We start from the raw sequence: 25,223 nt of genomic DNA, 5'->3' as shown, positions 1-25,223 counted from the left end.
AAAATGATGCCGATAAGAACCGTTATCGCACCATCTTAACCGACTATTTTCTGACTGAAATTGAAGATCGTGGTTTCGGCAACATTTTGTTTTAACAAGACGGCATCACTTTCCACACATTTATTAAGAGAACAGTTTGGTTGGGAGATAATTTTATGTTTTGAGTCGGTCGATTGGCCACAAAGATCCCCTGTGGGCATGGGTAAAGTATAAAGTCTATGAGGGCAATTCCGCTTCGATTCAGGCTTTGGAGCAAAATATCACACGTGTCATGCGCCAGTTACCAATCGATATGTATGTCCAACGTTGGAAAGAGATAATCTTCAAAAAAAAAAAATGCCAAAGAACGTTCTTTTGAATGCCCCCATATGCCAAATAAATTTGAAATTTCTGTGTTTTTTCTTTAAAAAAGTAGGGAACCTCGAACCTGCGTATGTTAACTTTCGACCGAAAATATCGGTAGGTATGTGAGATATGCCCTATTCCCCAATCGATGCCGATGGAACAGATGTTCTCTTGCACTACCATGAAGAAATTCGAATAACAATTACCCGTCTGAAGAACAACAAAGCGGCAGCGGCCGCTGGTCTGCCAGCCGAGCTGTTCAAATACCGGGGGCGAAGAACTGATAAGGAGCAGCATCTTTGTAGAATATGATACGACGAAAGCATACCTGGATGTGGATTTTGGCCTGGAAAGTCAACAACCATGCGCCAAATCTTGGAAAATACCCTTGAAAAGCGGATTGACCCAATCTCTTTGTCGCTTTCAAAGCTACTTTTGATAGCACAAAAAGGAGTTGCCTTTATGCCGCTATGTCGGAATTTGATATCCCTGCAAAACTAATCTACTATAAATTTGTAAACTGACGTTGAGGAATACCAAAAGTTCCATCACGATCTAGAAGGATCTCGCCGAGACAGACAAGGCTGGAGAAAATAATTCAGGTTGCAGATCTGAACAAAGAAACTACAATCTTCTACAAAAGTGTACAACTGCTGACGTCCGGCTAAGGCATCGATGTCATTGGCCATAACAACTGCGTCGTTAGTTCTGCTTTCTCCAGGTTGGTCAAGGAAGCAAAGCAAATTGGTCTGGTAGTGAACGAGGGCAAGACGAGATATCTCCTGTCATCAAACAAACAGCCGTCACACTCACAACTAGACTCCCACGTCACTCTTGCCAAGTCTTAGATCCAACGTAGAAAAATTTTTTCCAACATGTGCTACATCAAACTGAGTGGGTAATTCCGTTCATACAGAGAACTGGACTTTATTCCTCCTGAGTGAAGGGTTTGAGTTTCACAACCCTTAAAATTAAAAAGTTGTGAAATACATCCCTGATAGTTACATGCAATTGATACCTTGTTCAAGGTATAACTTGTAGTCCAGGATCCGTTGCCACCAGTTACAAATTCGTTCCTGCTTGTTTAATCGATACGACAGCAAAGTAGTTTTCGAAATAAATATTATGAGAGCATAAGTAGTTTTCATTTTCCAAAAAAATAAATATACTTTCCAGATTAATTTCATTCAAATAACTTCATAACAACACATAAATAACATGGACGGCAAGGAAACAAAGCGGAAGCTCATCGATAAGTATGAGATCCCAATAAATCATCTGGATTTCGCTTATATTGCCGAGTGTGAGAATGCACGTGAAATGGAGAAAATCGTACAAATTTTGCGTTCCGGCGAGGAAGGTTATTTTCCCGATCTCACAAACTGTGCGGAAAATAAATTACGCGAACTCAAGCCGAACAGTCGACTCTTTCGTTACGAGGAAAAATTGCAGGGACGTGAAACGCTCTCCAAGCAAGAGTGGAAACCGATATTCGATTGGACACATAATATAAAAGTGAAGGATGTCGAATTGTCAGCCGCTGCCGAGAAGATGGCTAAACTAGATCTGGGCGTGCCACCGGTACGTAAAAGCGGTGTCATTAAACAGTGCGATGAAAATAACGAGCACAAATCGAAACAAAATGGTGGTTTGGCCGCGACGACATCGAAAATTTCGACCGAGCGTATCAAATCCACCGATTACGGCAAATGGGATAAATATGATGCAGATGAAGAGTGCTTGCGTATGGAATTGGCTGAGGAGCGTGTGCAGGAAGAGGTGGAACGCAAAAATCGCCTTAACAAACAAAAATCGAAATTACAAGTCGAACATGACAACAACAAAGTTACTGCAGCTGAGACCGTTAAAGAGCAGGATGTTCTGAGCAAATTCACCGATGTGGAATGCGAGCGTCTCGCCGAAGAGTCAGTAGGACAAATTAAGGTCTGAAAAAGTTTTTTTAATTTTTTTTACTTTTGACATTCCCAGATATCGTCTGCGTGGTAACGATTATTTTCGTGCTAAGGAGTATGAAAACGCGATTAAGGAATATGGACGGGCGATAAGTGTTTGTGCAGAGAAGGCAGCGCCAGCATATAACAATCGTGCCGCGGCGAGTAAGTAGAAGTCTCGTTCATAAAGGAGTGAAATATTTTAGAAAGTTCCAATACTGATCGATTCGAAACATACAAAAATAATTATATCTTATTCTTTATAGGCGTAGATCCCGCTTAAGCGGTTATAGCCGAGTTTACAACAGCGTGCCACACGTTCTCCCTTTTCATTGCTTGTCACCAATTAGAAATGCAAAGCAAAGACAGGTCCTTCTCTACCTGGTCTTCCCAACAGAGTGGAGTTTCTCCACTTCCTCTACTTCCCACAGGGGGTATCGCGTTGAATACCTTTACAGTTGGGGTGTTTTCGTCCATTCAGACGACATGGCATAGCCAGCATAGTCACTGTCTTTGTATTCGCTAAACTATGTCCATATATATATCATACAGCTCATCGTTTCATCGAAGGCGATATTCGCAGTGGCCAATGCGCCAAGGCAATCTTCCGCCGAACCTTTTCAGATTATGCCATCACCATGCCTCTGCACCATATAGCAGGACGGGAATAATGAGTGACGTCATCCGAAAGGGGATCTCTCGTCCGAGGCTGTTGTTTTCTTTTCATTGGTGGCATTTATTAAGTGGCGGGTTCCAAACACAGTCTACAACCATGGGAAGGGATGGTTCATCTTCTCACTTTAGCTCGCCTTCAAACGGATGTTCTTTGACTACACAGAGGATACTTGGTCTAAGACCGGAAGTCGTGAGCTGCTTGAGGCTTGAGAATCGCTTCTGGTCATTCCCATGTGAATGGCGCTCAGAGCTTTCCTCACTTGCGTATACTCTATCCTCCTATTAGAATTATATACTTCATATAAATTCAAGTACCGATATCTTGGTGACACTTCTTAGCTGCCAATAAATCCGAGGTCGCTGAATGGACCTTCTTGAGATCGGTTAAAACACGTTTATTGGTCATACAACCGACCCCTTTCAGAAAGTTTAAATAATTTTACGAGGAGAAGGTTTTCGTTCAAAGTCACCTATCATCCATTTTTCAATTTAAACTCGCTACTTTCTTTAGTACTTATTAATATTCTTTTAGATATAAAGCTTAAATGGTATACCGAAGCTATCAAAGACTGCGAGCAATGCCTGCAATTAGAGCCGAACAACTTGAAAGCCCGCTTACGCCTAGCAGATGCTACATATGCTAACGGGGAAAGACAAGAAGTAACATTTCGGTCGAAATAATTTGAAGAAACTAATATACTCTCTCCTTCCCAACAGTCTTACGCGTTATATATGCAAGTTTTGGAGTTGGAACCGGATAATGTCAACGCCTTAAAGGCTACAGCACAACTTAAGAGTCTATATGGTGACTTTCCACCAGCCAACGCAACACGTTTACATATTGAAGAGAAGAGTGCAAAAACTGAAAAGAAGAGAGAAAAGAAAATTGCTAAGAAAGAAACTAAAACCAAAACGTTTGGGAAACAAACTCTTGAAAACACTAAAACTGTCGAGACTATCCCACCCAAAACGAAACCAGCCGACTACGATTTAGCTGATTTGATTAAACCCAATCGCTTGGTCAAAAAGAAACTGGCCACCGCAGCAGCTGCTTTGAGCAACATGAAGACACCGAAACAAGCAAGGCAACAACCCACGAAAACAACAGAAACTACTGTTCCGACAACATACCCAAACGAACTACGTTTACCAAGTGATACCCCTAAAGCGGGCGGAAAAATTTTGATCCAAGAGATTTAAAAGCGCAAAAAATTAGGTTTTAAAAAAAAATTAAAATTATTTTTGAAATTGACTATTAGAGTTAACATTTGTTTAACATAACATCGTTTTAAATAAAAAAAAATATTTTTATTGACAACATTTACGCAGTGTTTATTATGTAGCGTCTTATGAAGCGCGAAACAAGCTTAAAGGGACGCTCTTCGAAGTCCTTTAATTGCGTCTTGGTACTCTTCACCTGCAATTCGTAATTATTTATGAACAGTTATTTGCATAAATGCAGGTGATTTCATTAAAACACACACCTGATCGCCCTCCAGCCGATTCAAAAGCGTTACGCACACGTCCGCCGCGCGTATGCCACAGTGCAAGGTTAGCGCCGCAAACATTGACGCCTCCATTTCGATGTTTCTTATGCCACATTCATCGTGACAGCGTTTCAGGAACTTTAGCTTGTCGTCTACGGTGTATGGCTCACCATTTGCCTGCGTGCAAGAAGCGCCGTCGAGTCGACCTTGGCCTGCAGTTGGCAAAATATCAATTTAATCACAATAATTTTTTTCCAGATCAATATTAAAAGTATGTACCTTCGTAGAAGCAATCTGTTCCCATGGTATTGCCTTCGATGATATCCCAGTCATTTTGCTCCTCGGCATCTGCTGCTTCCTTGCAGGCAATCAAGTCTTTACGTAATCTCTCGTCGAATTGAGCAGGTCGTGCCACGCGTTCTCCTAAAATAGCCTGAAATTATCAGTTAAATGCTATAATGTATAAATCATTTGAGGGTTTCACTTTACATTCGATAAATCAACCATCACTGAAGATGACGAAGTAAAACTCAGCACAAATAGAAGTTTTCTAAACTAAAAATTATGGAAATCGCAACACACCGCTTTAAGTCCCCCGATATGGAACATGAGGAACTCAATTTTTATGGTCGATTTTATAGGGAAAATTTGGTGAAGTGAACATATTTTAATGAGAATTGTCTGAGGTTCAAAATACAATAAGTCGGTTCACTAGTTTCCCTAATTTCTATATACCAAATATGATGAATTTCCTGAGTCTGAGTCAATTTAGCCATGTCCATCTTTCTGTCCCCCAGTTTTCGAGATATCGATCCAGAAATTTTCAAACGACTTTTCTCTCCAAGAAGCTGCTCAGAACCGCCGATATCAGACCACTACAGCATATAGCTCCCTTTCAAACTAACCGATCAAACTCACGTACTTATATGGAAAACTTTTTTTTCGACAAAATCAAATTCTTGTATACAATCTTTTTCATTGTGAAGGATCTTAGAGTTTCGGTGCAACCGAAGTTAAGGTATGTTTTTTTATGAATTTTGTTTCTAATTTTATTTCTATTTCTAAATAAAATAGTTTTTTTTTTACATAATGCTTACAATTTCATATTCACTGCGCAATAAACCATTATAGCCCTTATTGGCGACCACTACTGTACCCGGTTTAATTCCAAGTCCACCACTAGTGCCAATGCGTATGAAAAGCGGATCCACACATTCGGCATAACGGACCAATTTAATTAATTCATGCAATACCACACTCATCGTAGAACTGCCAACACCATGGCTTACACATAATACGCAGCCAACCTTCAAGAAATGGAATAAAATTTAGATACATTTCATGTAATCTTCAATAAATAAAATTTACCATAAAGCCAGCATATCTGTGGCCTTCCTCAAATAAATTCCTTTCATAATCACTACCCGAATTACCGTCGTACACTTTAAAATGTATATATTTTGCCAATTCGAGCATACGCGAGTCCTTGCCACCCAAACACACCACCTGATGAATTAATTATATTCGCAAGTTAGCAAAAGGAATTTAAAAAGTCGGTCCACACTCAAAAGCCATCTACGAACCTTAATATGCCCGTATTGCTTTTTAATATCAACTGTGTTCTTAGTATCCGGTACATTTACCGCTAGGTGGTATAGAAAGTCGGAAGACATTTCATCTAAGTTAGGATTTTTCGATGAGACAGAGCTACAAAAATAGAAAATTATTTTAAAATTAGGAATATTGAGTAAAAGATGCAATCAGGGATTCCAACTGAAATGGATTCTAAGTAGGGTATTGAGTAAGTACTGAAATATTATTTTCGAATACGAATTTTCTTAACAAGAATGAGTGAATCGAACAAGCCTCTGGCAGAAATCAAAAACTTTCTTGTTGCTTTCCCAAGTTTATTTACCAAGAGAACAGGGCTTAAACTGTGTGTGAGCGAAGAAGTGGCCATAAGGTAATATTGAAACGGAATATTTTAGAGCTGGAAAGAGTCTGCCAAGAATTCATTAAAACATAAAGGGTGAAAAAATTCTCTTAGAAGGCTAGGTCAAGTTTTCGCCCATATATGGGATTTAAGTATTGAACCCATTTTATTAACCCATTTTTGACACACATATGTACATACGACTGTCAGGAAAGGATTATCCATGAATTTCAATTATATATCTCACACATTGGCCGATGTTTTCGGCAAAAGGTCAAAATAGGTACATAAGCTCCACAGATTCGGTTCCTAGGGGCGTAAATAGGTTTGGTTAGATTTGAACACTTTTTGGCCATATGATGGCTTAATCTCACTGAAAAGTGAAATAATCAAAGGGAATTTAATATTGTGTTATATGCGAAGTAGGCGTGGTTGTAGTTCGAATTCGCCCATTTCGCACCCACAAAGACAGACAGATGGCCGGACAGGCATCCGCTCGGAATTTAACTCCTTTCGTCATTCTGAACATTTATATATTGTATATATAACCCTATATCTATCTCGATTATTTTTATTAAGTGATAAAAACAACTGTTAGGTGAACAAAAGTAGTATACCCTGTGGCAACATCATTTCATCATCAAGGGTATAAAAGCGGTTTTATTTTGGTGGGAGAAAAAATTTAACATTCAGATTTAATTTGGAGATCATCTTCCTTACAATTTGATAGAAAAATTAATAACCAATCTGCTTAATAAGTATGTAAACCTTATTTGCTTACTTCGCTTACCGGTTTTGTGACATTTCGCTCAGTTTTTTATTGCTTCCGGTTTGTCTGAAAGTTATATAAAATTAAATTCGAATTATTGTTACAGTTTTTCACTCTCAAAACTGTCCAGTTTTCAGCGGGTTAAAACTAAAATTAGTATATATTGAATATTTTTATGACATTGATCTAAAAGTTTTGACCGTGTTAAAGGGTTATAACCACTTTCGAATTTCAAAAAATCGATTATTTTGCCAATATATCTACTACTGAATATATTATTCAAACATTTGAAGTTGATCAGACAGTTTCGGAGATATGAGCGTATTTTAAGGATTTTTGAACATAATATAACTGGCTCTCAAAACTTTAAAGTATCGTCTCAGTGTGACCCTCCGAAAAATCACTGATTTTTGCGATTTTTTTTTTTTTTTTTTTTTTTTTTTTTTTTATTTTTTTTTTTTTTTTTTTTTTTTTTTTTTTTTTTTTTTTTTTTTGATGTTGAAATTAACTAATCCATAGCTCATTCGAAATTTTCACACAGAGAGATCCCTTAAATGCGTTTTCTCGAAACGTTGCTTTCAGAGCTGGTGGGAAAGATTTCATCGAGACGGCTCGACCGATCAATTTAAAAATTTCAAATGACTTTCTAAAATTATTTCTCGAAGATCTTTTTGAAAAGTGATCATTTTTGGGCAGACATCATTTGGTCATAAATCAAAATTTTGACTCGCACTTCGATCACCACCTGTATTCATCTATAAATATAATATATATTTTTGATTATTTGTGTTGAGTTAATTTTAATGTGAAAAATCTTCCTCATCGATAGACCCATTTTTTCAGAGGCACTGCTGAAGATCGGCTACAAGATCAAAGGAATCCACATTTTTTAAAATTAACTACAGATTACTAAAGTACATTAAATTCTGTTTATGCACATTATGCTTATTAAATAATGTAGATGTACTCGAAAAACAAAAAATAAATAAAAATAAAATTTTTTTTTTGGATAAAACCCCTCAAAAAACGCAAATAAAAATAAATAAATAAAATGTTTTTCTGTCTTGGAACTGGATAACGACTTTTAAAGCACTAACTGGCGATAACTTTGCAGAAAAAATAAGGTGACATTTGAATTTAAACTGCGCGCGTCGAAGGATTTGGAGAATTATTTTGTTTTTTATGTTGGTAGTACTGTCAGTCACATTTATGTCAAATTTCATGTCAAAATATTCTTTAGTGTTTGAGATACATGTCGTTTTGTGAGCTGCTAAAAGTGAGTTTTTCGTTTTTTGCGATGTCGAAATTTGTTGAACATTGATTTGCATTAAATGATCATTTCGCCAAAAAGTCGACCCACATCGTTCCGCAACCACCGTATTCACCTGATCTGGCGCCGTGCGACTTCTGGCCGCTCCGGGGACACCGTTTTTATACGATATTCAAGCCGCAGCGAAGACGGAACTGAATGACATCCCGGAAATTGACACTACAACCAGTGTTTCGAAGATTGGAAAATCCGTTGGCATAATGTACTACATCTAGTGGGGTTTACTTTGAAGGGGATGAAATTTATTTGGAAGAATAAATAAAGAATTTTCAGTATAAATACAATGTAAACTTTTTTTGGGCACAGTATCAGCAACCTTAGTTTTATCTCTGAAATATTTCAAGATGTGTGCTATTTTATGACGTTTCCGTCACTATTTTGGAACCTTATACTATAAGTGATATAAGAGGTTCTAAGCTGGCCTTTGATGTTTTATCAAAAACAAACTTCACTACACAATCGCCAATCAATTGGAAGCGCTTTTATTGGCAAGTGAGAGATTACGCCGCACAACCTTTCAAACGTTTATAACGCCGAAAAATCTGCAATAACACTTTGGCTAACAAGTGCTCGAGATAGTTGAACTTTATTGAACGTTTACCACTTATCGTTACTTTTTTATTATATAGGGATTAACACAAATTCTATATACCCCCGAAAGACGCTGAACACGGTATAACGGCTTTATAACCATAACATAATCAGATATATTGTCATATCGAAGAAAAGTTTTAAAAAAATTCAAATGGATAGAAATGTCTTTCATATTTACTTTGAAGATATCTACTCGAGCTTGGAACTCGCTGAAAATATTCAAAATTATTATGAAAAAGCAAAGTAGGATAATAACCGCGCCCACCTGCTGTGCTGAAGTAAAACTAGTTAAACAAAATAATATTAAAATCAAATAATCTCCACTTAAAGTTCGAATTAGTCCGACATAATAATTGTAAGGGGCTTTTCAATAGCGACGCTACAAAAGTAGACCGATAGCGACAGCAAATGACGACATATTTTCCCGCACTCTTTTGACATATCTCTTCAGTAATGTTTGCGATTTCATCATGAAAAGATGTACGATCTAACAACGAGTCGAAATGATTAAAATTTACTGATCGTGTAAAAAAGAAGAGGCGTAGTGTCGAAAATATTGCTGCCGCTAGAGCATCATTTGAATAAGACCCAAATCAGTATCTCACATGTCGTTCTCAAGCGTTGGGCATCTCTGTGATGTCGTTGTGGTAAATTTTGTGAAAAGGTCTTGGTCTGTAACCTTCCAAGATCAAATTGACACAAGAACTGAAGCCGCTTGACCACCAGAATATTCGTATATTCGTAAATTGGGCTGAGCAACAACTTGAAAAGGATCCGGATTTTCATCGAAAAATCGTCTTCAGCGATCAGGCTCATTTCTTTTACCTCAATAAGCAAAATATGCGTTATTGGATCAGGCAGTAATCGACACGTACTCCATGAGTCACCACTGCATCCCGAAAAAATTACGGTTTGGATGGTTAATAGGCCGTTGGCATCATTGGGTCGAAATTCCGTGATGATCAAGACCAGCACGTTACTGTGAATTTCAATCGCTACCGCTTAATGATAACCGAACAGTTTTGGCCCAAATTGGATGATATGGACTTGAACAGCGCCACAAGTCACACAGCGATTGTCCCAGTCGATTTATTGAAAACCAAGTTTGGTGAATCGGCCGCCTCGGTTGTGCGATTTGACGCCGTCAGACTATTTTCGCTGAGGCTACGTCAAGTCTATGGTCTATGTTAACAAGACAGCGCCGTTGGATGAACTTCGTTCGAATATCGATTGTGAAATTGCAGCATTATCGGCCGATTTATGATTGAAAATCGTCTAAAATTGGGTTCAGCGTCTGGACTTTTGCAATCATTCCTATGGTGACAACTCGAGTTCCATGCATAATGGCATCGAAAGTACTTTCACAGGAATAAAAAATTTCATTGATATTCCAAACCGTTTTTCATTAATTTTTTTGTAGATCTCTTTTTGAAAACCCCGTTATTGCTATGGTACAAGTTTCACAAACACTTTGAGCAAACATATTGAAAATGTTTATGTTTATGTGTCTTAAATTTGCAGTTACATATATACATATAATATTCGGTGCCGCCCGAAGTTAGCGCTTCCTTCGTCGCTTGCCCTTAATATTGACCAACGCCGGAGGCAACACTTTATTAGCGTCAATTAGCGTTGAACTTGATTCAGGCCGACACAACGTAAATTTAATTAAGTAAAATAACTGTGAATTGAATGTATGTCAATTATGTATATAATTATTGTCAATACTTATATTGAAATGATAACTTTCTTATTCACAATTAATTCAGCTTATCATTATACCGTATGTCTGTATATATTACACACACTTGCCAAAAACGAAATAATTGTTATACTCAAGATAACGTCCAAGCACTTTGAATTTCAATTTAATACTGACCAAACGAATTCAAGTTTGAAATGCTCTGTTTGAAAACATGCATGCCTATGTACATATGTACATACATACATACAAATATTTTATTAAACTCAACTCTCTTTATACAGCGTTTTCTTTTTATTTGTTGGGGCAACCGTATTGTGAATGTGCGTGTGTGATAACGAGAAAAGTTTTCAATTTGTAACGTAAAACTAATATTTTTGTTATACTAATATAAATTTGTTATTCAATAAATTAAATAAATTTATAATGATTGCTGATCTCGAAACTAAGTTGACTTTTCGATATACATATACGGTATAAAATCAAGCGGAAGTTGTAAACTTCTACATTGCAGCTGGGAAAAATGTCGGCCGATTTTATTTACTTATACATTCTGCTAATATAAAATAAAATAAATGTATATTTCTACCCAATATTATTAAGATAAATCATATATTGAACGATTTACATACATAAATATTCGGTATGAATTCAAATAAAGCAAGAAAAGACGTTAAATTCGGTTGCATAGATGCTATAATACCCTTCACCCATGATATTTTATACCATAGGAAGTTTATATAGCAGCTACATACATATATGCTATAGTAGTAAGGTCTGAGCAATTTCCTCGGTGATTGTACTGTTTCTTTTAATTAGAATATTCACCAAACAATAATTGATACTTGAACGGTATATCCAGTGTTGCTTAATTCATCTCTTGCAAAGTTAAGAAATTTATTAAAATTTAAAACAAATGTGTTTCTATATAGATGTACCTTATTAAAAAAAAAAAAAAAAAAAAAACAAGAAGGCGATGCCAATTGAATATTATCTACCTAATTTCATTCAAATTAGTTCGTCATACATGGATTGAATATACATTGTTGTAAGTATACTTATGTGTTCAAATGCAGATTATGTACAGAGATACATATGTGATCTGCATATCAATTTAATTATAGTATTCTTAATTTTAATTTCAAAAATATAAATGTTATTTTTATTTTTATTCTATTTTATAATCCAATCGTCATCCTCTTTTCAAGTGGTTAAGATTCAAACACAATTTCACCTTTTTAAAACATAAACTCGAACATCTTGCCATTTTAAATGTGAAATGTGAGATTAGGTGGTATCTGGTTATAACGATGTATACCTACTATATAATGGCTAAGTTCAAAACTACAAAATATTTGATAACTATTAGATATACACGTACATATGTGTATAATATATAATCACTGCAAAGTTAAATTGAACCAAAATATTGCGAGAGCAAGCTTATTTAATGAAATCGGTTTGTAGTCGAATTCCCTATAATTTCTAGTGACAATGCACACATCTGGACATGCAATATATAATTCAACAATAATTTATAATATAATAATTATACTCAGCTAACAAAAACATACTACTACTGTCATATTACATGCTATTCTGTAATACTTTGACTAAGCACAAAAAAGAGGGGATTTCCCTTTTAATGCAAAAACAAAATACAAATCACGTAAACCGAGGTATAGATATACTTCAATAAATCTTCTTTGAAATAAAATTACATATTTACAAAACTAAACAAACTGCAACTAAATCAATCTTACCTGTGAAATTCCGATATAACAAGTTAAGAAATAAATATATTTTCAATTCATGTTTAATTTATTAAACTACTTAATATAATAAAATATTTGTATATTATATATGCACAACTTACATTAACTTATGTTACAAACACCATATAAAACAGAGACCACTAAAGAACGAATTAACTGTCCTTATTTGATTGCAACAGCATTTCGCGTACCGAACGGAATACCAGACGCTCCCATGCTTCACTATAGGCCACAGCATTTTCTGAACTGCCCCAAATAATCTGTCGCACTTCCTCTGGCGTGTGACTTAAAGGTTCAAAGCAAAAAGGGTGCCAACACCTTTGAACTTCTGTCTCTTGTACAAAAACTCCTTGTATGCGTTCGGGAAGTGCGTTCAAATTAATGTACGTATTGGTTGCTAACTTTAATGTATGTATTCTAGGTAAAAAAAATATAAGTAATTATTAAATCATTTGACACCGATATTTAAAATGAGCGCAAATTATCTTACTCATCCAATTGCTGTATTAATTGTTGGCGGTTTTGTATTGCCTCAGCTACGCAGCGTTGAGCTTCGTTTTGCATTTCTGATATTCGCTTCTTCCAGTCGTCTATAATTTTTTGTATCTCATTGCATTTTTCAGTTTCCTTTTTTACTTTATTTTTTATTCTATCATATCGTGCATTTTGTTCATGAAGTCGCGTTTCTAAGTCATCTAAAATTATTTTAGTCTATTAGTAAAAACGCATGTTACACAGCAGGAATCCGTACTTACATAGATTTTCGTGATATTTATGGCTCAATTTGCTTATAGCAACTTCTCGTTTTTCCAATCCAATTTCACGATTTATCATTGCTTTGATGCGTTTTCCATAATCATATTTTAACATTTTGAAGTTTATGAACGGGCAACAAAGTTTATAAACAATTTATCACTTCAAAGGTCGTCGTTATAAAGAACCATTCAAATATGTCAGAGAGACGCGATTTTACTTAGCAAAACAAATATGGCACTGACAGCTTATAAACAAATGCCGAGCGGTATTGCCATGCTCTACCAAACTACAATTTTTGCGTTGCCACTATGTAGGAATCTAGCTTGTGCTTCGGTAATATGGTTAACTACTAAATTTAGCAACATCCGTGCTTAAATTCATTTGTTATGATCGTTATTGCGTTTTTACAATTTATTAAATTTAGATCCGGAAATTCACTTCTTATGCTAATTATTGCTGTTATACGATCAATTAATTTGGTATATAACTTTTTATGATAAGTAACTGAAACTCTTTCGCTTAATATATTAAGAATTTAGTACTAATTCTAATTGTAATAATAATATCACATGTAATATGGCAACATCGCAGAATTCTTACATCTGATTTTTACATGTTTTGCCAGGAAAGTTGATTTTGGTTTTCTGTGAAAATAATAGTTCTTCATTTAATATTTTAGTTTTGTTTTATAAAATAATTAGTGAATTAGTTTCTTTCCATTCATATATGCCTATCGCTGCATAAATATACGAGAAATCGTGCAACTTCTGCAATATGAGTTCGGATAGCGATGATGATGGTTCGACCGGTCGTGGCGGTGGGGGCTCCGCTGATAGCAACGCCGGTGGTGGTTTTGGAATGGACTTGACAGGCATATTATTTGGTAATATAGACTCGGAAGGAAAATTAATGGATGATGATGCCGGCAACGCATTCGATCCAGAATTTCGTGAGCACATATCTTCTTTGTCCAAGTACGTATACCCAGCAGCAGACGTAGCAATACTTATTTTATTTTCTTATGGTAATAAATATATACAGATTGGGCCTAAACTCAATGTTAAACGAAGTAATAGATACCGAAAAAGATGAAATGGATGACGTTGATGATCCTAAACATCCAATGAGTGATTTTGATGCCTTAAAAGCGGGTTTTACGAATAACGATGGGAATGAAGCTGATAATGAAGACGATGGTGAAATTGTCAAAGATGACAGTGCAATAGATTACTCAGATATAACAGAACTATCAGAAGATTGCCCGCGCACTCCTCCTTCGAATGAACAAAGCATACTTGAAGATCTTGAGGACGCAATACCGGCCTCAAAAGTTGAAGCTTCAAGTAAATTAAATTAAAACTTGCAAATATAACTTAAAAACAATTTCAATATCATATTAGGTATAACCAAAGACGATAAGGAACTAATGCCTCCACCGCTTGCACCTATACGCAACATGTCAACCGGCAATAATATTGACAGTGTACCTAAAACGAATGGACCAGACAGTGCAAATGGCGACACAAAATTAGAAAAACGTATGCTTACACGAAAAATTAAGAACCTCGCCAAAAAATTATTTTTATTTATTTATTCAATAATTTCATTTTCACAATGCAGCAACAGAACGCAAGTTGGATACACCCTTAGCGGATATGCTGCCGTCGAAATACGCCAATGTAGATGTGAGAGAATTATTTCCAGACTTCCGCCCCGATAAAGTTTTGCGTTTTTCACGACTTTTTGGACCGGGAAAACCTTCAAGCTTGCCACAGATTTGGCGTAGTGTGAAGAAAAGAAGGCGACGGCGTAAGCACTCACGTGATGTGAAGGTGGGTACTTTGCACTAAAAAAAATCAAAGTCTTTATTTATTTATGCTTTTAGAATCCGAATACTGGTTCCGATTCCACGAGCGATTCAGAAGAGCCGAAGAAAAAAGGATTCGGATTGCACTACGGTCCCGACCCAATGCCAAATCAATGCGTTTCCGATGACGAAGATAAATTATTGAGCATTACAAATAATGAAGATGTCAAACCCGAGGGCCCCGAGAGCGGCGATAATAGTGATAGTAAACCCAAAATTGCTGACTGGCGTTACGGACCGGCGCAAATTTGGTATGATATGCTAGAAGTGCCGGATTCTGGGGAAGGTTTCAATTACGGCTTTAAAACAAAACCATCTGGTACGCCACAAAAAGGTGTCGTAACAGACTCACAAGCTTTAGCGCTAATTGAAGAAGATGTAGAGATCAAAGGTGAACCCATTGCCGACGATGCATTTTTAATGGTTTCGCAACTGCATTGGGAAGATGAGGTTGTGTGGGATGGCAACGATATCAAAGCGAAAGTATTGCAGAAATTGAATTCAAAAACAATCGCCGCAGGCTGGCTACCATCAAGTGGCTCTCGCACAGCCGGCGCTTTCAGCCAGCCGGGCAAAACAATGCCCGTAACGGGAAACACCGGTAGTGGCAAAGCTCAAGGTGGCTCTTCTTCGAGCAAAAAGGCTAATCAGATGTGAGTATGAAGAAAAGTTAAATTTTCGCGAAATATTTTTTTAATGAAAATTTGAAATGGAAAATATTTCAGCCTACAAAGTAAAGCGCCCGAAGCAGTGGACGACACCTGGTACAGCATCTTTCCGGTGGAGAATGAGGAATTGATTTACGGCAAATGGGAGGATGAGATCATCTGGGATGCCGAACAGATGACAAAATTACCAAAACCGAAAGTGCTCACGCTTGATCCGAATGATGAGAATATTATACTCGGTATACCGGATGACATTGATCCATCGAAAATTAGCAAAAATACTGGACCACCACCGAAAATCAAAATACCACATCCACATGTTAAGAAATCGAAGATTTTGTTAGGCAAAGCAGGTGTTATCAATGTGCTGGCCGAGGACACGCCACCGCCACCGCCCAAGAGTCCAGATCGTGACCCCTTCAATATTTCAAACGATTCGTAAGTTGTGGCTAAATGATCTATTTTTAAGATATACACTGTAATTTCCATGTGAACTCCCAACAGCTACTATCAGCCTAAGACTGAGCCAACATTGCGACTTAAAGTGGGCGGCGGCAATTTAATACAGCATTCCACGCCAGTAGTTGAGCTACGCTCGCCTTTTATACCGGTATGTATAATTTTAAGCATTAACCAGTTTTTTGCAGGCAATTTCTTTTTTTTTTAGACATATATGGGTCCTATGAAACTGCGTTCATTCCATCGTCCACCACTGAAACGTTTCTCGCATGGTCCGTTAGCATCACCTGGTCCACATGCTGTACTGCCACTGCTTAAGTATATCGCCAAAAAGGCCAAACAACGCGAGGTGGAGCGCATTGCGTCCGGTGGTGGTGACGTGTTCTTCATGCGTAATCCTGAAGATTTAAGCGGCAAAGATGGTGATATTATATTATGTGAATTTTGTGAGGAACATCCACCTTTAATGAATCAAGTGCGTGTTACTTTCGTTTTTTGATTAGCTTTGGCACTCATACTTTTTTTATTTTTAATTTTTTGATAAGGTCGGCATGTGCTCCAAGATCAAAAACTATTACAAACGCAAGGCGGCAAAGGATAATGGTCCGCAAGACTTTAAATATGGCGAAGTGGCCTTTGCGCATACCAGTCCCTTCCTAGGCATAATACATCCCGGCCAGTGTATACAAGCGCTGGAGAACAATATGTATCGTGCACCGATCTATCCACACAATATCAATCCGACGGAATTTCTTGTTATCCGTAATCGCAGCAACTATTGGATACGCGCTATAAATGCGCTATTTACAGTGGGTCAAGAGTGCCCGATTTACGAAGTGCCGGGTCCGAATTCAAAACGCGCTAATAATTTCACAAGAGACTTCTTGCAGGTATGAAGACGCACTAATTTTAGCGGAAAAATTTGTATTTTAGTTATTCCTCGATTTCAGGTGTTCATTTATCGCCTATTCTGGAAGAGCCGCGACAATCCCCGGCGCATACGTATGGACGATATAAAGCGTGCATTTCCGGCGCACTCGGAGAGCAGCATACGTAAGCGCTTGAAACAGTGTGCCGACTTCAAACGTACTGGCATGGACTCTAACTGGTGGGTTATCAAACCGGAATTCCGTTTGCCGTCCGAGGAAGAAATACGTGCAATGGTCTCGCCAGAGCAATGCTGCGCATTCTTTAGCATGATAGCGGCCGAGCAACGCTTGAAGGATGCTGGTTATGGTGAGAAGTTCTTATTCGCGCCACAAGAGGATGACGATGAGGAGGCGCAACTGAAGTTGGACGATGAAGTGAAAGTGGCACCGTGGAATACCACGCGGTAAGCAGGCATAAAAAATATAAAATTCCTTCCATGATAGTGGGGACTACGTAACCGGAACGGAAACGGAATTTTATTCAGCCCAGGATTGTCAACTGCAAATTACTGCAAGGATCTTACTTCTACTTATCGAGCTAAGCAGGTTTATATCGCTGAAATTACAGTTATTGTGCTGGCTCAATTCCGTTAACGTAGAACCGGCTGTTGTTGAAGTTCATTACTTCAGGGTTGATTTCGGATATAACAACAACATACATACTTTTTTTTGTTTTTACTACTTACAGCGCTTACATACAAGCGATGCGTGGCAAGTGTCTGCTCCAGCTGACTGGACCGGCCGATCCCACCGGCTGTGGTGAAGGCTTTTCTTATGTGCGCGTGCCTAATAAGCCCACGGTGCGTAGCTGAAACTCTAAACACTCCAAATATATTTTATATTAACCACCTTCCATTTTTACCAGCAGCAAACCAAAGAGGAGCAGGAGTCACAGCCGAAGCGTACGGTCACCGGCACCGACGCCGATTTGCGTCGTCTACCGCTGCAGCGTGCTAAAGAGTTGCTGCGTAAATTCAAAGTGCCTGAAGAGGAGATACGAAAATTGTCACGTTGGGAGGTAATCGATGTGGTGCGCACACTTTCAACCGAGAAAGCCAAAGCCGGCGAACAGGGTATGGACAAATTTTCGCGTGGTAATCGCTTTTCGATCGCCGAGCATCAGGAACGTTACAAAGAGGAATGCCAGCGTATTTTCGATCTACAAAATCGTGTGCTGGCTAGTTCGGAGGTACTTTCCACGGATGAAGATGAGTCTTCAGCCTCAGAAGAGTCGGATCTTGAAGAGCTGGGTAAAAATTTGGAAAATATGCTGTCAAATAAGAAGACATCCACACAACTGTCACTCGAACGCGAGGAGCAAGAGCGCGAGGAGTTGTTGAAAAAGATTATGGAAGATCAAGAGGGTGGAAAGGGTGGCAAATCGAAAGACGGCAAAGAGGACAACTCACAGCAGCCGGTGTCGAATCCCAATCAGGGACGTATACTTAAAATAACACGCACCTTCAAGGATAGCGAGGGCAAGGAATATACGCGTGTGGAGATTGTACGCCGACAGCCAGTTATTGATGCCTACATGAAGATACGCACCACGAAAGATGAACAATTCATCAAACAATTTGCGACATTGGACGAACAGCAGAAGGAGGAAATGAAACGTGAGAAACGACGCATACAGGAGCAATTGCGACGCATTAAACGTAATCAAGAACGCGAGCGACTTGCATTGCTGGCGCAGAATCAAAAGTTGCAGCCAGGTGGCATGCCCACCTCGCTGGGTGATCCCAAGTCATCTGGTGGCTCATCGCATAAAGAACGCGACACACCACACAAAGAAGTCAGTCCCTCTCGCAAGAAGTTCAAATTGAAGCCGGACTTGAAGCTCAAGTGTGGTGCTTGTGGACAGGTAAGTTACAATTTACTAAAGTTAAACTGACATAACCTCTATTCTAAATTAGGTTGGTCACATGCGCACAAATAAAGCCTGCCCGCTCTATACTGGCCTACAAGGTCCTTTGAACTCATCTAATGTGAGTATTAATGAAGAGCAGGAGGAGGAAGTGGAGAAGGAGCTCAACTGCGAGGACGATGATCTGGTGAATGTGGATGGCACCAAAGTGACATTGAGCAGTAAGGTGCTTAAGCGTCACGAAGATGTGCGACGTCGCACTTTGCTGTTGAAGGTGCCCAAAGAATCGGTGGGCAAGAAGAAGCGACGCATGGCCGGTGACTTGCATTGCGATTATCTGCAACGTCACAATAAAACAGCAAATCGCCGACGTACGGATCCGGTGGTGGTCTTATCTTCTATACTTGAGGAAATACTCAATGAGTTGCGTTCCATGCCGGATGTGACACCGTTTCTCTTTCCCGTTAATGCAAAGGTGTGTTTATTTAACTATATATAAGTATACATGTGCTTATAAAATTTTGATAACTTTTCATATAGCTTGTACCGGACTATTATCGCATTGTCACTAAACCGATGGATCTACAAACTATGCGCGACTACATACGTCAACGTCGCTATCATAATCGCGAAGAGTTCTTAGCTGATCTTAATCAAATTGTTGAAAATTCAACTCTATACAATGGAGCACGCAGCTCGTTCACCGTTGCTGCACAACGCATGCTGCAGAGTTGTTTCGAATTATTGGCCGAGAAGGAAGACAAGCTAATGCGTTTGGAGAAGGCTATTAATCCACTGCTGGATGATAACGATCAGGTGGCGCTGTCATTCATTTTCGAACAATTACATGGCAAGATCAAATTGATGCAAGAAAGCTGGCCCTTCTTGAAGCCTGTCAATAAGAAGCAAGTGCGCGATTACTATACAATCATCAAGCGTCCCATGGACCTGGAAACTATTGGCAAAAATGTGGAGGGTAATTGGAAATCTATTAAATGTAAAAATTTGATTATTTTATAACGAAAATTTATTTTGTACAGCGCATCGTTATCACTCACGCGCCGAGTTCTTGGCGGACATTGAGCTAATTGCCTCCAACTGTGAGCAGTACAATGGCAGCGAGTCACGCTTCACCAAAAACGCCAAAGATTTGCTGCATTTCGCCCGCACACAACTGGAGGAGGTAAATAACGGCAGTTTCAAAATTTATTTATTGCAATTTTTGTTTTTTATTAAACTATCAATTTCTTCCGCGTAGTTCTCCGATCACTGCGGTCAACTCGAGCAAAACATCAGCAAAGTGCAAGAGCGTGCTCGCGCCGACGCCGAACTGGATGATACTTGGGGCGGTGACGATCAAGACTATGATTTCCCACACCGTACAAGTCGCTCGAGTACACCGGAAAATGATTTTATAGATGTAGAAGGTAATGAGCGTCCTTCAACATCATCGGCAGCATTAAATTTGTCTGGCTCATCATTTAGTCGCAGTTTTGTTGGTGGCATTACCATACCGGCCACAACACCTGGTGGTGGCAGCGATATGGCACCACCCCCATCTGACGTGAAACGTGGCCGTGGGCGTCCGCGCAAACAACGCGACACCGTGGAGGAGGGTAAGTGCTTGCGTAAATGTTTTTATTGCTTCTTTTATTTACACAACTGAATCGGTTAAATGGGTTTATTTTTATTAATTTAGTTTTTTTCTATATGCTATTTTGTATATTTTCAAACTTTGGGGTTCTAATGTTGTGCAGGCTACAGCCCTAATGGTATGGGTAAATTATTAATTTTATATACTTTTTACTCCCTCTTGTCCACTTTATCACTTATATAATATTTCTGCTCGCTACTAATAATGGAAATTGAGGTTGTTTTTTGTTAATTGTAGGAAAATATTTAAATATTCATAACAACATACTTTTTAACTCCGTTTATTCAATAGCATATATTGTAGTTTGTGTATTGTTGTAATGGTTGTTCCGAAAAGTCGACAAAAACCAACAATCGGGGAAATATGTGCTTGCGACCTAAATCAAAAGTTAATGTTCATACAACATCAACTATTTTTACTAAGTGAACATAGAAGGAAATTCGATTTAGACCACAACCTAAACCTTTTTGGATATTAAATACGATTACGCCAACATACGGATGCCTTTGTAAATACAGATATCCGTAAGCACCAGAGATCAAAAAGAAATTGGAGAGATCAATATTAGTTGGACTGATTTCCAATAAATCCCCTAAAAAATTTATCTTAATGTAGTACCGCCTGCCAACAGCATCAAGAACGAGGCAGTGGTTCGGTAAACGCACACTAGTAACAACGCTTGCCAATCTAACCTAAATAATTGTTCGATGACATGGAATAAAATTTTTAATCTTACCAGCAAATTTTGTCGGAACAACCATTGCAAAAACAATAGATTACTTTTTTGTCGCTCATTGTCGGCAAATTGTCTTTTGGTGTCGCTCATTGCGTTCATAAAAGTCGGAAAATTTTCTGCATTTCCTATCATATCATCTTACGCCTACAATAAACTGGTTGGGGCGATGAGGGTCCTTATGTGAACATAGTATAATTTGCTAAAGAATTCAAAAAAAATATTAACCCATTAAACTATTTGCCATATATGTAGATATACACTTAAAAAAATAACCCTCAGCAGTTGCCGCAAGTTTTGTTAGTTATGTATGTGACAATCATTGGTCCTTTCTGTTTCGTCCGGTATAGAACTTCCTTCAGTTTCTTGAGCAAACAATGTTACTTCTAATCTACAACCCCTTTAGTATTGTGACAGCAAATTTTTTCATGTTTCAACTAAAATTTTTGCTTAGATTTTTCACCTATTTTTGTTATTCTCAGATTTACACTTTTTATTTTTCTTTCGTTTCGTTTACTTATCCCTTTTGTTTGTTGACATTTGAAAATGTTTACCACTATGAACACACAATTAGAGTAGCTGTAGAAGCAAGTAATTGTTTAATTATTAAAAAAATCAGAAACAAATACTTCCATGAGCCAAAACTCTGGGTTAAAGCGTACACAAATTCTATTTTCTAGTCAAAATAAATGCGAGCGCTGTTAAACGTGGGCGTGGCCGACCCCGCAAGGACAGCCTAGCCTCAAATATAAGTAACCCACAAAATTCCTTTTTGGAAGAAGGTAAGACTAATATTGTACTACTATTGTAAACAACAACAAAATACCAACAATAATAGCTAACCCACAAATACACACTGCATCCAAATGATGCAAGAAATTTTCAGGAATGCAAATCTAACAACAACAAACAAAAAATTATTCGTATTTATTAAAACACACAGCAAAACAAAATATTTTATAATTTTTGTTTCACTAAAACACTATATGATTTGCCCTAATTGTTACCCGTTTGGCTTTACACCCTTGTTTCGGCAACTTTTTTGTTTATGTTTGGTTAATTTGAATTTGAAATTTCCTAATATTTATTTGTATCTTTGTTGTACTTTTAGTTTTGTGGTTTTTGTAGTTTTTGTGGCAGACAAAAAGCTACACGACTCGAGATCTTCCTTAACGCCTTTACTCACACCAACAACAATTTGTACATACTCTACTACTACTACTATTATTGTTATTTTAATTTCTTATTTTGTGGTTATTTCCAATGTGAAATTTGTTTAAATTTAATCACGCTAAAAGTTATTGTTATTTATTGTACCTACTACTACAATTTGCAAATTATCTATGACTTCGTTGTACAACAATCACACGCAGCTTTATTTGTGTACGCATTTTAATTGTTCATGAATTTTTAAAATTTCTTAATTCACAACAACCAGATTTGCAATGTTCAACGGATGATGAGGAGTTTCAGGAAGTATCAGAGGATGAGAATAACGCCGCCAGCATACTCGATCAAGGCGAACGCATACAACCGAACGACAGTGGCATGGACGCTGTGGGCGCTATGGGCATGGATCAGATTGATGTGTCGCATATAAAAACCGAGATGAAGATGGAGCCACCCCAGCTTGCCAACGGTGAGTGGAGTTATTTCTAACATAATTTTAAAAGTCAATGTGTCAAATTTGTAATAACAAACTATTATAATATGTCAAGTATAGCTATAAACAGTTTTAGTTCATTTCAAGTGCCTTTAAAGTAATTACATTCTTTGTTTTTAAACAAATAACACGCTGCTGTGTCAGAGGAAGAAGGTGCAGAGCAACAGTGCGAGGATGACAGCCAACAGGCCGCAGAGGCGATGGTACAATTGAGTGGCGTGGGCTTCTACACTCAACAGCAGCAAGGTTCTCTGCACTTTTCCATTTACCACCGTTCACCGAGCTCTGTTCAGCATTTTAATTTTCTGTTTGAAATTTATCCCGCTATATTTTTATTCCTGACTTTAATGCACCGCTCACCAAATTTATCTATTAGCATGCTTGTTTTAATTTATTTGTGTATTTGTTTTTAACCTAAGACTATTATATTATCCTTTAGATGATTCAATGGATTTGGATCCCAACTATGATCCATCAGATTTCTTAAATTTCGGCAATCGTCCCGCCCAAAATAATAATGGTGATGACTTGCAGTCAACACAAAATCATTTGCAATATGGTAAGGAGGATGATGAAGCGCAAGCACACTTCCAAATGGACGCCAATATGTCTGATGGTGCAATGCCAGCTGAAATACCGCCTATGCCGCAAATGCCGCTAATAATGCCAAGTAATGACAACGTTGGCATAGATGAAGACTTGGCTATTTCAGAGAGTGACGAGGAAGATGGTGGTGGCGATGAAAATGTTGCAGATGTCTCCATGAAGCGTGAAGTGTTCAATGATAGTGGTGAAATGGCTAATGATGGCATCGGTGCTAACCTACAAAATAGCATGAATGAGCCACAGTCTAACGAAGGTCAAATGAATATGGAAACGGTTAAGCCCGAACAACATCATCAAGACGATAATGATGATGATGACTGGTTGCACTTCTAAATAAAATTCAGGCTTGCACGTTTTAATTAACCGTATTTATAAGAATTTAATAAATTATGTATTTTTATTCAAGTTAATATACAAAGTAACATCTTATTGTATTCTAAATATAAAATTTTAATATTACGCATGCGTATTTTATTCTGTTGAGCTTACACTAAAATGATAAGCGTATTGCTAATCGCAGAGCATCTTGATTTGATCAAGTATGAAACATTTTACAACAGCTTCAAGTGACCAGTAACTTTGTCGATATCTTCTACGGTTGCAGGACCGATGGCTAGTACAGTTTTCGAATTAGGTTCGATTTGCGTACGACCAGCATCACGTATCAGACATGTTGTGAGATTGTACGCTTCTGCTGCGCGTTTAATGGTCATCATCTCAGCTTCACTTTCAACGCGTAATGCAATTTTAGCACAACCGGTATTCTCCCAAGCACGTACTAGGCGTGGATTGCGTTGCAAAGCTTTCTGATAAGCGCCTACCGCTCCGTGACCACATTGTGCACCTATTTTGCCCTTACCCATTTTCAGGTCATTGCGAACTACCAAGACCATTTTGTAATTGTTGCTAAAGTTAGCAAAAAACTGTAATACAAAAAATAAAGTTTGGTTATTAAACTAAGCGGTAAGGCTGTCTATAGACTCACACCCTCAGAGGAAGTGGTAGCGTCTCCTGTGCCCTGATTAGTACTTCTTGCGCCGGCAGCATCCTGGTTGACATCATGCTTTTTTAAGGCATATTTGTAACCTACGAAAAACGAGAGCAGTACTGCAATGCCATTGATAACCTGCGTGGTATCCAACAATCTATTGTCTCCCATTTGCTGTAAATTAAGGTTTGAGTTGTATGGCAACTTTAAGAAAGGCTTAAAGTTATAGTCTCAGGAATAGAAACAATATTAAAACTTTAGTTCAAAAAAGAAAAAGTTGGATAATTGCTGATTTGAAATGAATATTCTCACAGCTTTCAACACCGATTCCAAAATTTTGAACAATTGCACATGAATTTGACATAAAATTTACCAATTCACAATGACAGGAATGTCTGCGGCAGCCGGCTTTACGTTACCGTATTTATTTATTAAGTGAATTTAATGCAGTTTAGTGTTATAAAACTTTAA

General features: G+C 37.8%; 5 protein-coding genes across 14 annotated transcripts; 2 read left to right on the top strand and 3 right to left on the bottom strand.

Annotated features, from left to right (window-relative positions):
- The first annotated feature begins 1,551 nt into the window (after window positions 1-1,551).
- On the top strand, window positions 1,552-4,294 carry LOC108967611 (sperm-associated antigen 1). The gene is made up of 4 exons (XM_018931147.1): window positions 1,552-2,270; window positions 2,335-2,462; window positions 3,505-3,632; window positions 3,690-4,294. The coding sequence occupies exons 1-4, from the start codon at window positions 1,564-1,566 to the stop codon at window positions 4,170-4,172; spliced, it is 1,446 nt and encodes a 481-aa protein (XP_018786692.1). The 5' UTR covers window positions 1,552-1,563; the 3' UTR covers window positions 4,173-4,294.
- On the bottom strand, window positions 4,187-10,943 carry LOC108967612 (uridine phosphorylase 1). Of its 5 annotated transcripts, none has more exons than XM_018931152.1 (8): window positions 10,868-10,943; window positions 7,174-7,227; window positions 6,043-6,166; window positions 5,828-5,965; window positions 5,557-5,766; window positions 4,739-4,892; window positions 4,457-4,671; window positions 4,187-4,389 (listed from the first exon to the last, which is right to left on the bottom strand). In XM_018931152.1, exons 3-8 carry the CDS (start codon window positions 6,130-6,132, stop codon window positions 4,294-4,296), a joined length of 903 nt encoding a protein of 300 aa, XP_018786697.1. In that variant the 5' UTR covers window positions 6,133-6,166; window positions 7,174-7,227; window positions 10,868-10,943; the 3' UTR covers window positions 4,187-4,293. The 5 variants fall into 5 exon arrangements, with proteins under 5 accessions (XP_018786697.1, XP_018786694.1, XP_018786693.1 ...); XM_018931149.1 differs by having other exon boundaries at window positions 7,183-7,227; XM_018931148.1 differs by having other exon boundaries at window positions 7,183-7,227; window positions 10,894-10,939.
- A 1,679-nt stretch (window positions 10,944-12,622) lies between these two features.
- On the bottom strand, window positions 12,623-13,511 carry LOC108967615 (kinetochore protein Spc25). Its single transcript, XM_018931156.1, has 3 exons — window positions 13,318-13,511; window positions 13,053-13,257; window positions 12,623-12,979 (listed from the first exon to the last, which is right to left on the bottom strand). Exons 1-3 carry the CDS (start codon window positions 13,430-13,432, stop codon window positions 12,715-12,717), a joined length of 585 nt encoding a protein of 194 aa, XP_018786701.1. The 5' UTR covers window positions 13,433-13,511; the 3' UTR covers window positions 12,623-12,714.
- Window positions 13,512-13,940: 429 nt separating this feature from the next.
- Window positions 13,941-24,223, top strand: LOC108967617 (transcription initiation factor TFIID subunit 1). 6 transcript variants are annotated; one of them, XM_018931159.1, is made up of 21 exons: window positions 13,941-14,292; window positions 14,360-14,661; window positions 14,719-14,856; window positions 14,939-15,150; window positions 15,204-15,838; window positions 15,911-16,291; window positions 16,358-16,463; window positions 16,521-16,787; window positions 16,858-17,202; window positions 17,263-17,645; window positions 17,930-18,041; window positions 18,110-19,105; window positions 19,158-19,583; window positions 19,649-20,084; window positions 20,149-20,291; window positions 20,367-20,724; window positions 20,866-20,880; window positions 22,176-22,277; window positions 22,934-23,134; window positions 23,303-23,404; window positions 23,598-24,223. In XM_018931159.1, exons 1-21 carry the CDS (start codon window positions 14,093-14,095, stop codon window positions 24,095-24,097), a joined length of 6,360 nt encoding a protein of 2,119 aa, XP_018786704.1. In that variant the 5' UTR covers window positions 13,941-14,092; the 3' UTR covers window positions 24,098-24,223. The 6 variants fall into 6 exon arrangements, with proteins under 6 accessions (XP_018786704.1, XP_018786705.1, XP_018786706.1 ...); XM_018931160.1 differs by lacking the exon at window positions 20,866-20,880; XM_018931161.1 differs by lacking the exon at window positions 23,303-23,404.
- Window positions 24,124-25,118, bottom strand: LOC108967619 (probable peptidyl-tRNA hydrolase 2). Its single transcript, XM_018931165.1, has 2 exons — window positions 24,750-25,118; window positions 24,124-24,687 (listed from the first exon to the last, which is right to left on the bottom strand). Exons 1-2 carry the CDS (start codon window positions 24,921-24,923, stop codon window positions 24,316-24,318), a joined length of 546 nt encoding a protein of 181 aa, XP_018786710.1. The 5' UTR covers window positions 24,924-25,118; the 3' UTR covers window positions 24,124-24,315.
- Between the last annotated feature and the right edge of the window lie 105 nt (window positions 25,119-25,223).

This window comes from Bactrocera latifrons, unplaced genomic scaffold (assembly GCF_001853355.1).
Source record: "Bactrocera latifrons isolate USDA-ARS-PBARC rearing strain unplaced genomic scaffold, ASM185335v1 scaffold_192, whole genome shotgun sequence".
NCBI lineage: Eukaryota > Metazoa > Arthropoda > Insecta > Diptera > Tephritidae > Bactrocera > Bactrocera latifrons.
This window is presented reverse-complemented; position numbering and strand designations above follow the sequence as displayed.

Excerpts from the sequence above, each read along its gene's own strand:
- LOC108967615 (XM_018931156.1), bottom strand. The coding sequence starts at position 13,432 with ATGTTAAAATATGATTATGGAAAACGCATCAAAGCAATGATAAATCGT. Across the intron at positions 13,258-13,317 it reads TAAATATCACGAAAATCTAT|ATGACTTAGAAACGCGACTT; the intron begins GTAAGTACGGAT and ends AAATAATTTTAG. Across the intron at positions 12,980-13,052 it reads TTAATACAGCAATTGGATGA|AATACATACATTAAAGTTAG; the intron begins GTAAGATAATTT and ends TTTTTTACCTAG.
- LOC108967619 (XM_018931165.1), bottom strand. The coding sequence starts at position 24,923 with ATGGGAGACAATAGATTGTTGGATACCACGCAGGTTATCAATGGCATT. Across the intron at positions 24,688-24,749 it reads CTACCACTTCCTCTGAGGGT|TTTTTTGCTAACTTTAGCAA; the intron begins GTGAGTCTATAG and ends TTTGTATTACAG.
- LOC108967612 (XM_018931149.1), bottom strand. Across the intron at positions 5,966-6,042 it reads AGCAATACGGGCATATTAAG|GTGGTGTGTTTGGGTGGCAA; the intron begins GTTCGTAGATGG and ends TTAATTCATCAG. Across the intron at positions 4,893-5,556 it reads TGCGCAGTGAATATGAAATT|GCTATTTTAGGAGAACGCGT; the intron begins GTAAGCATTATG and ends TGATAATTTCAG.
- LOC108967617 (XM_018931159.1), top strand. The coding sequence starts at position 14,093 with ATGAGTTCGGATAGCGATGATGATGGTTCGACCGGTCGTGGCGGTGGG. Across the intron at positions 14,293-14,359 it reads CACATATCTTCTTTGTCCAA|ATTGGGCCTAAACTCAATGT; the intron begins GTACGTATACCC and ends AAATATATACAG. Across the intron at positions 19,584-19,648 it reads TCTTTCCCGTTAATGCAAAG|CTTGTACCGGACTATTATCG; the intron begins GTGTGTTTATTT and ends CTTTTCATATAG.
- LOC108967611 (XM_018931147.1), top strand. The coding sequence starts at position 1,564 with ATGGACGGCAAGGAAACAAAGCGGAAGCTCATCGATAAGTATGAGATC. Across the intron at positions 2,463-3,504 it reads TAACAATCGTGCCGCGGCGA|ATATAAAGCTTAAATGGTAT; the intron begins GTAAGTAGAAGT and ends ATATTCTTTTAG. Across the intron at positions 3,633-3,689 it reads CTAACGGGGAAAGACAAGAA|TCTTACGCGTTATATATGCA; the intron begins GTAACATTTCGG and ends CCTTCCCAACAG.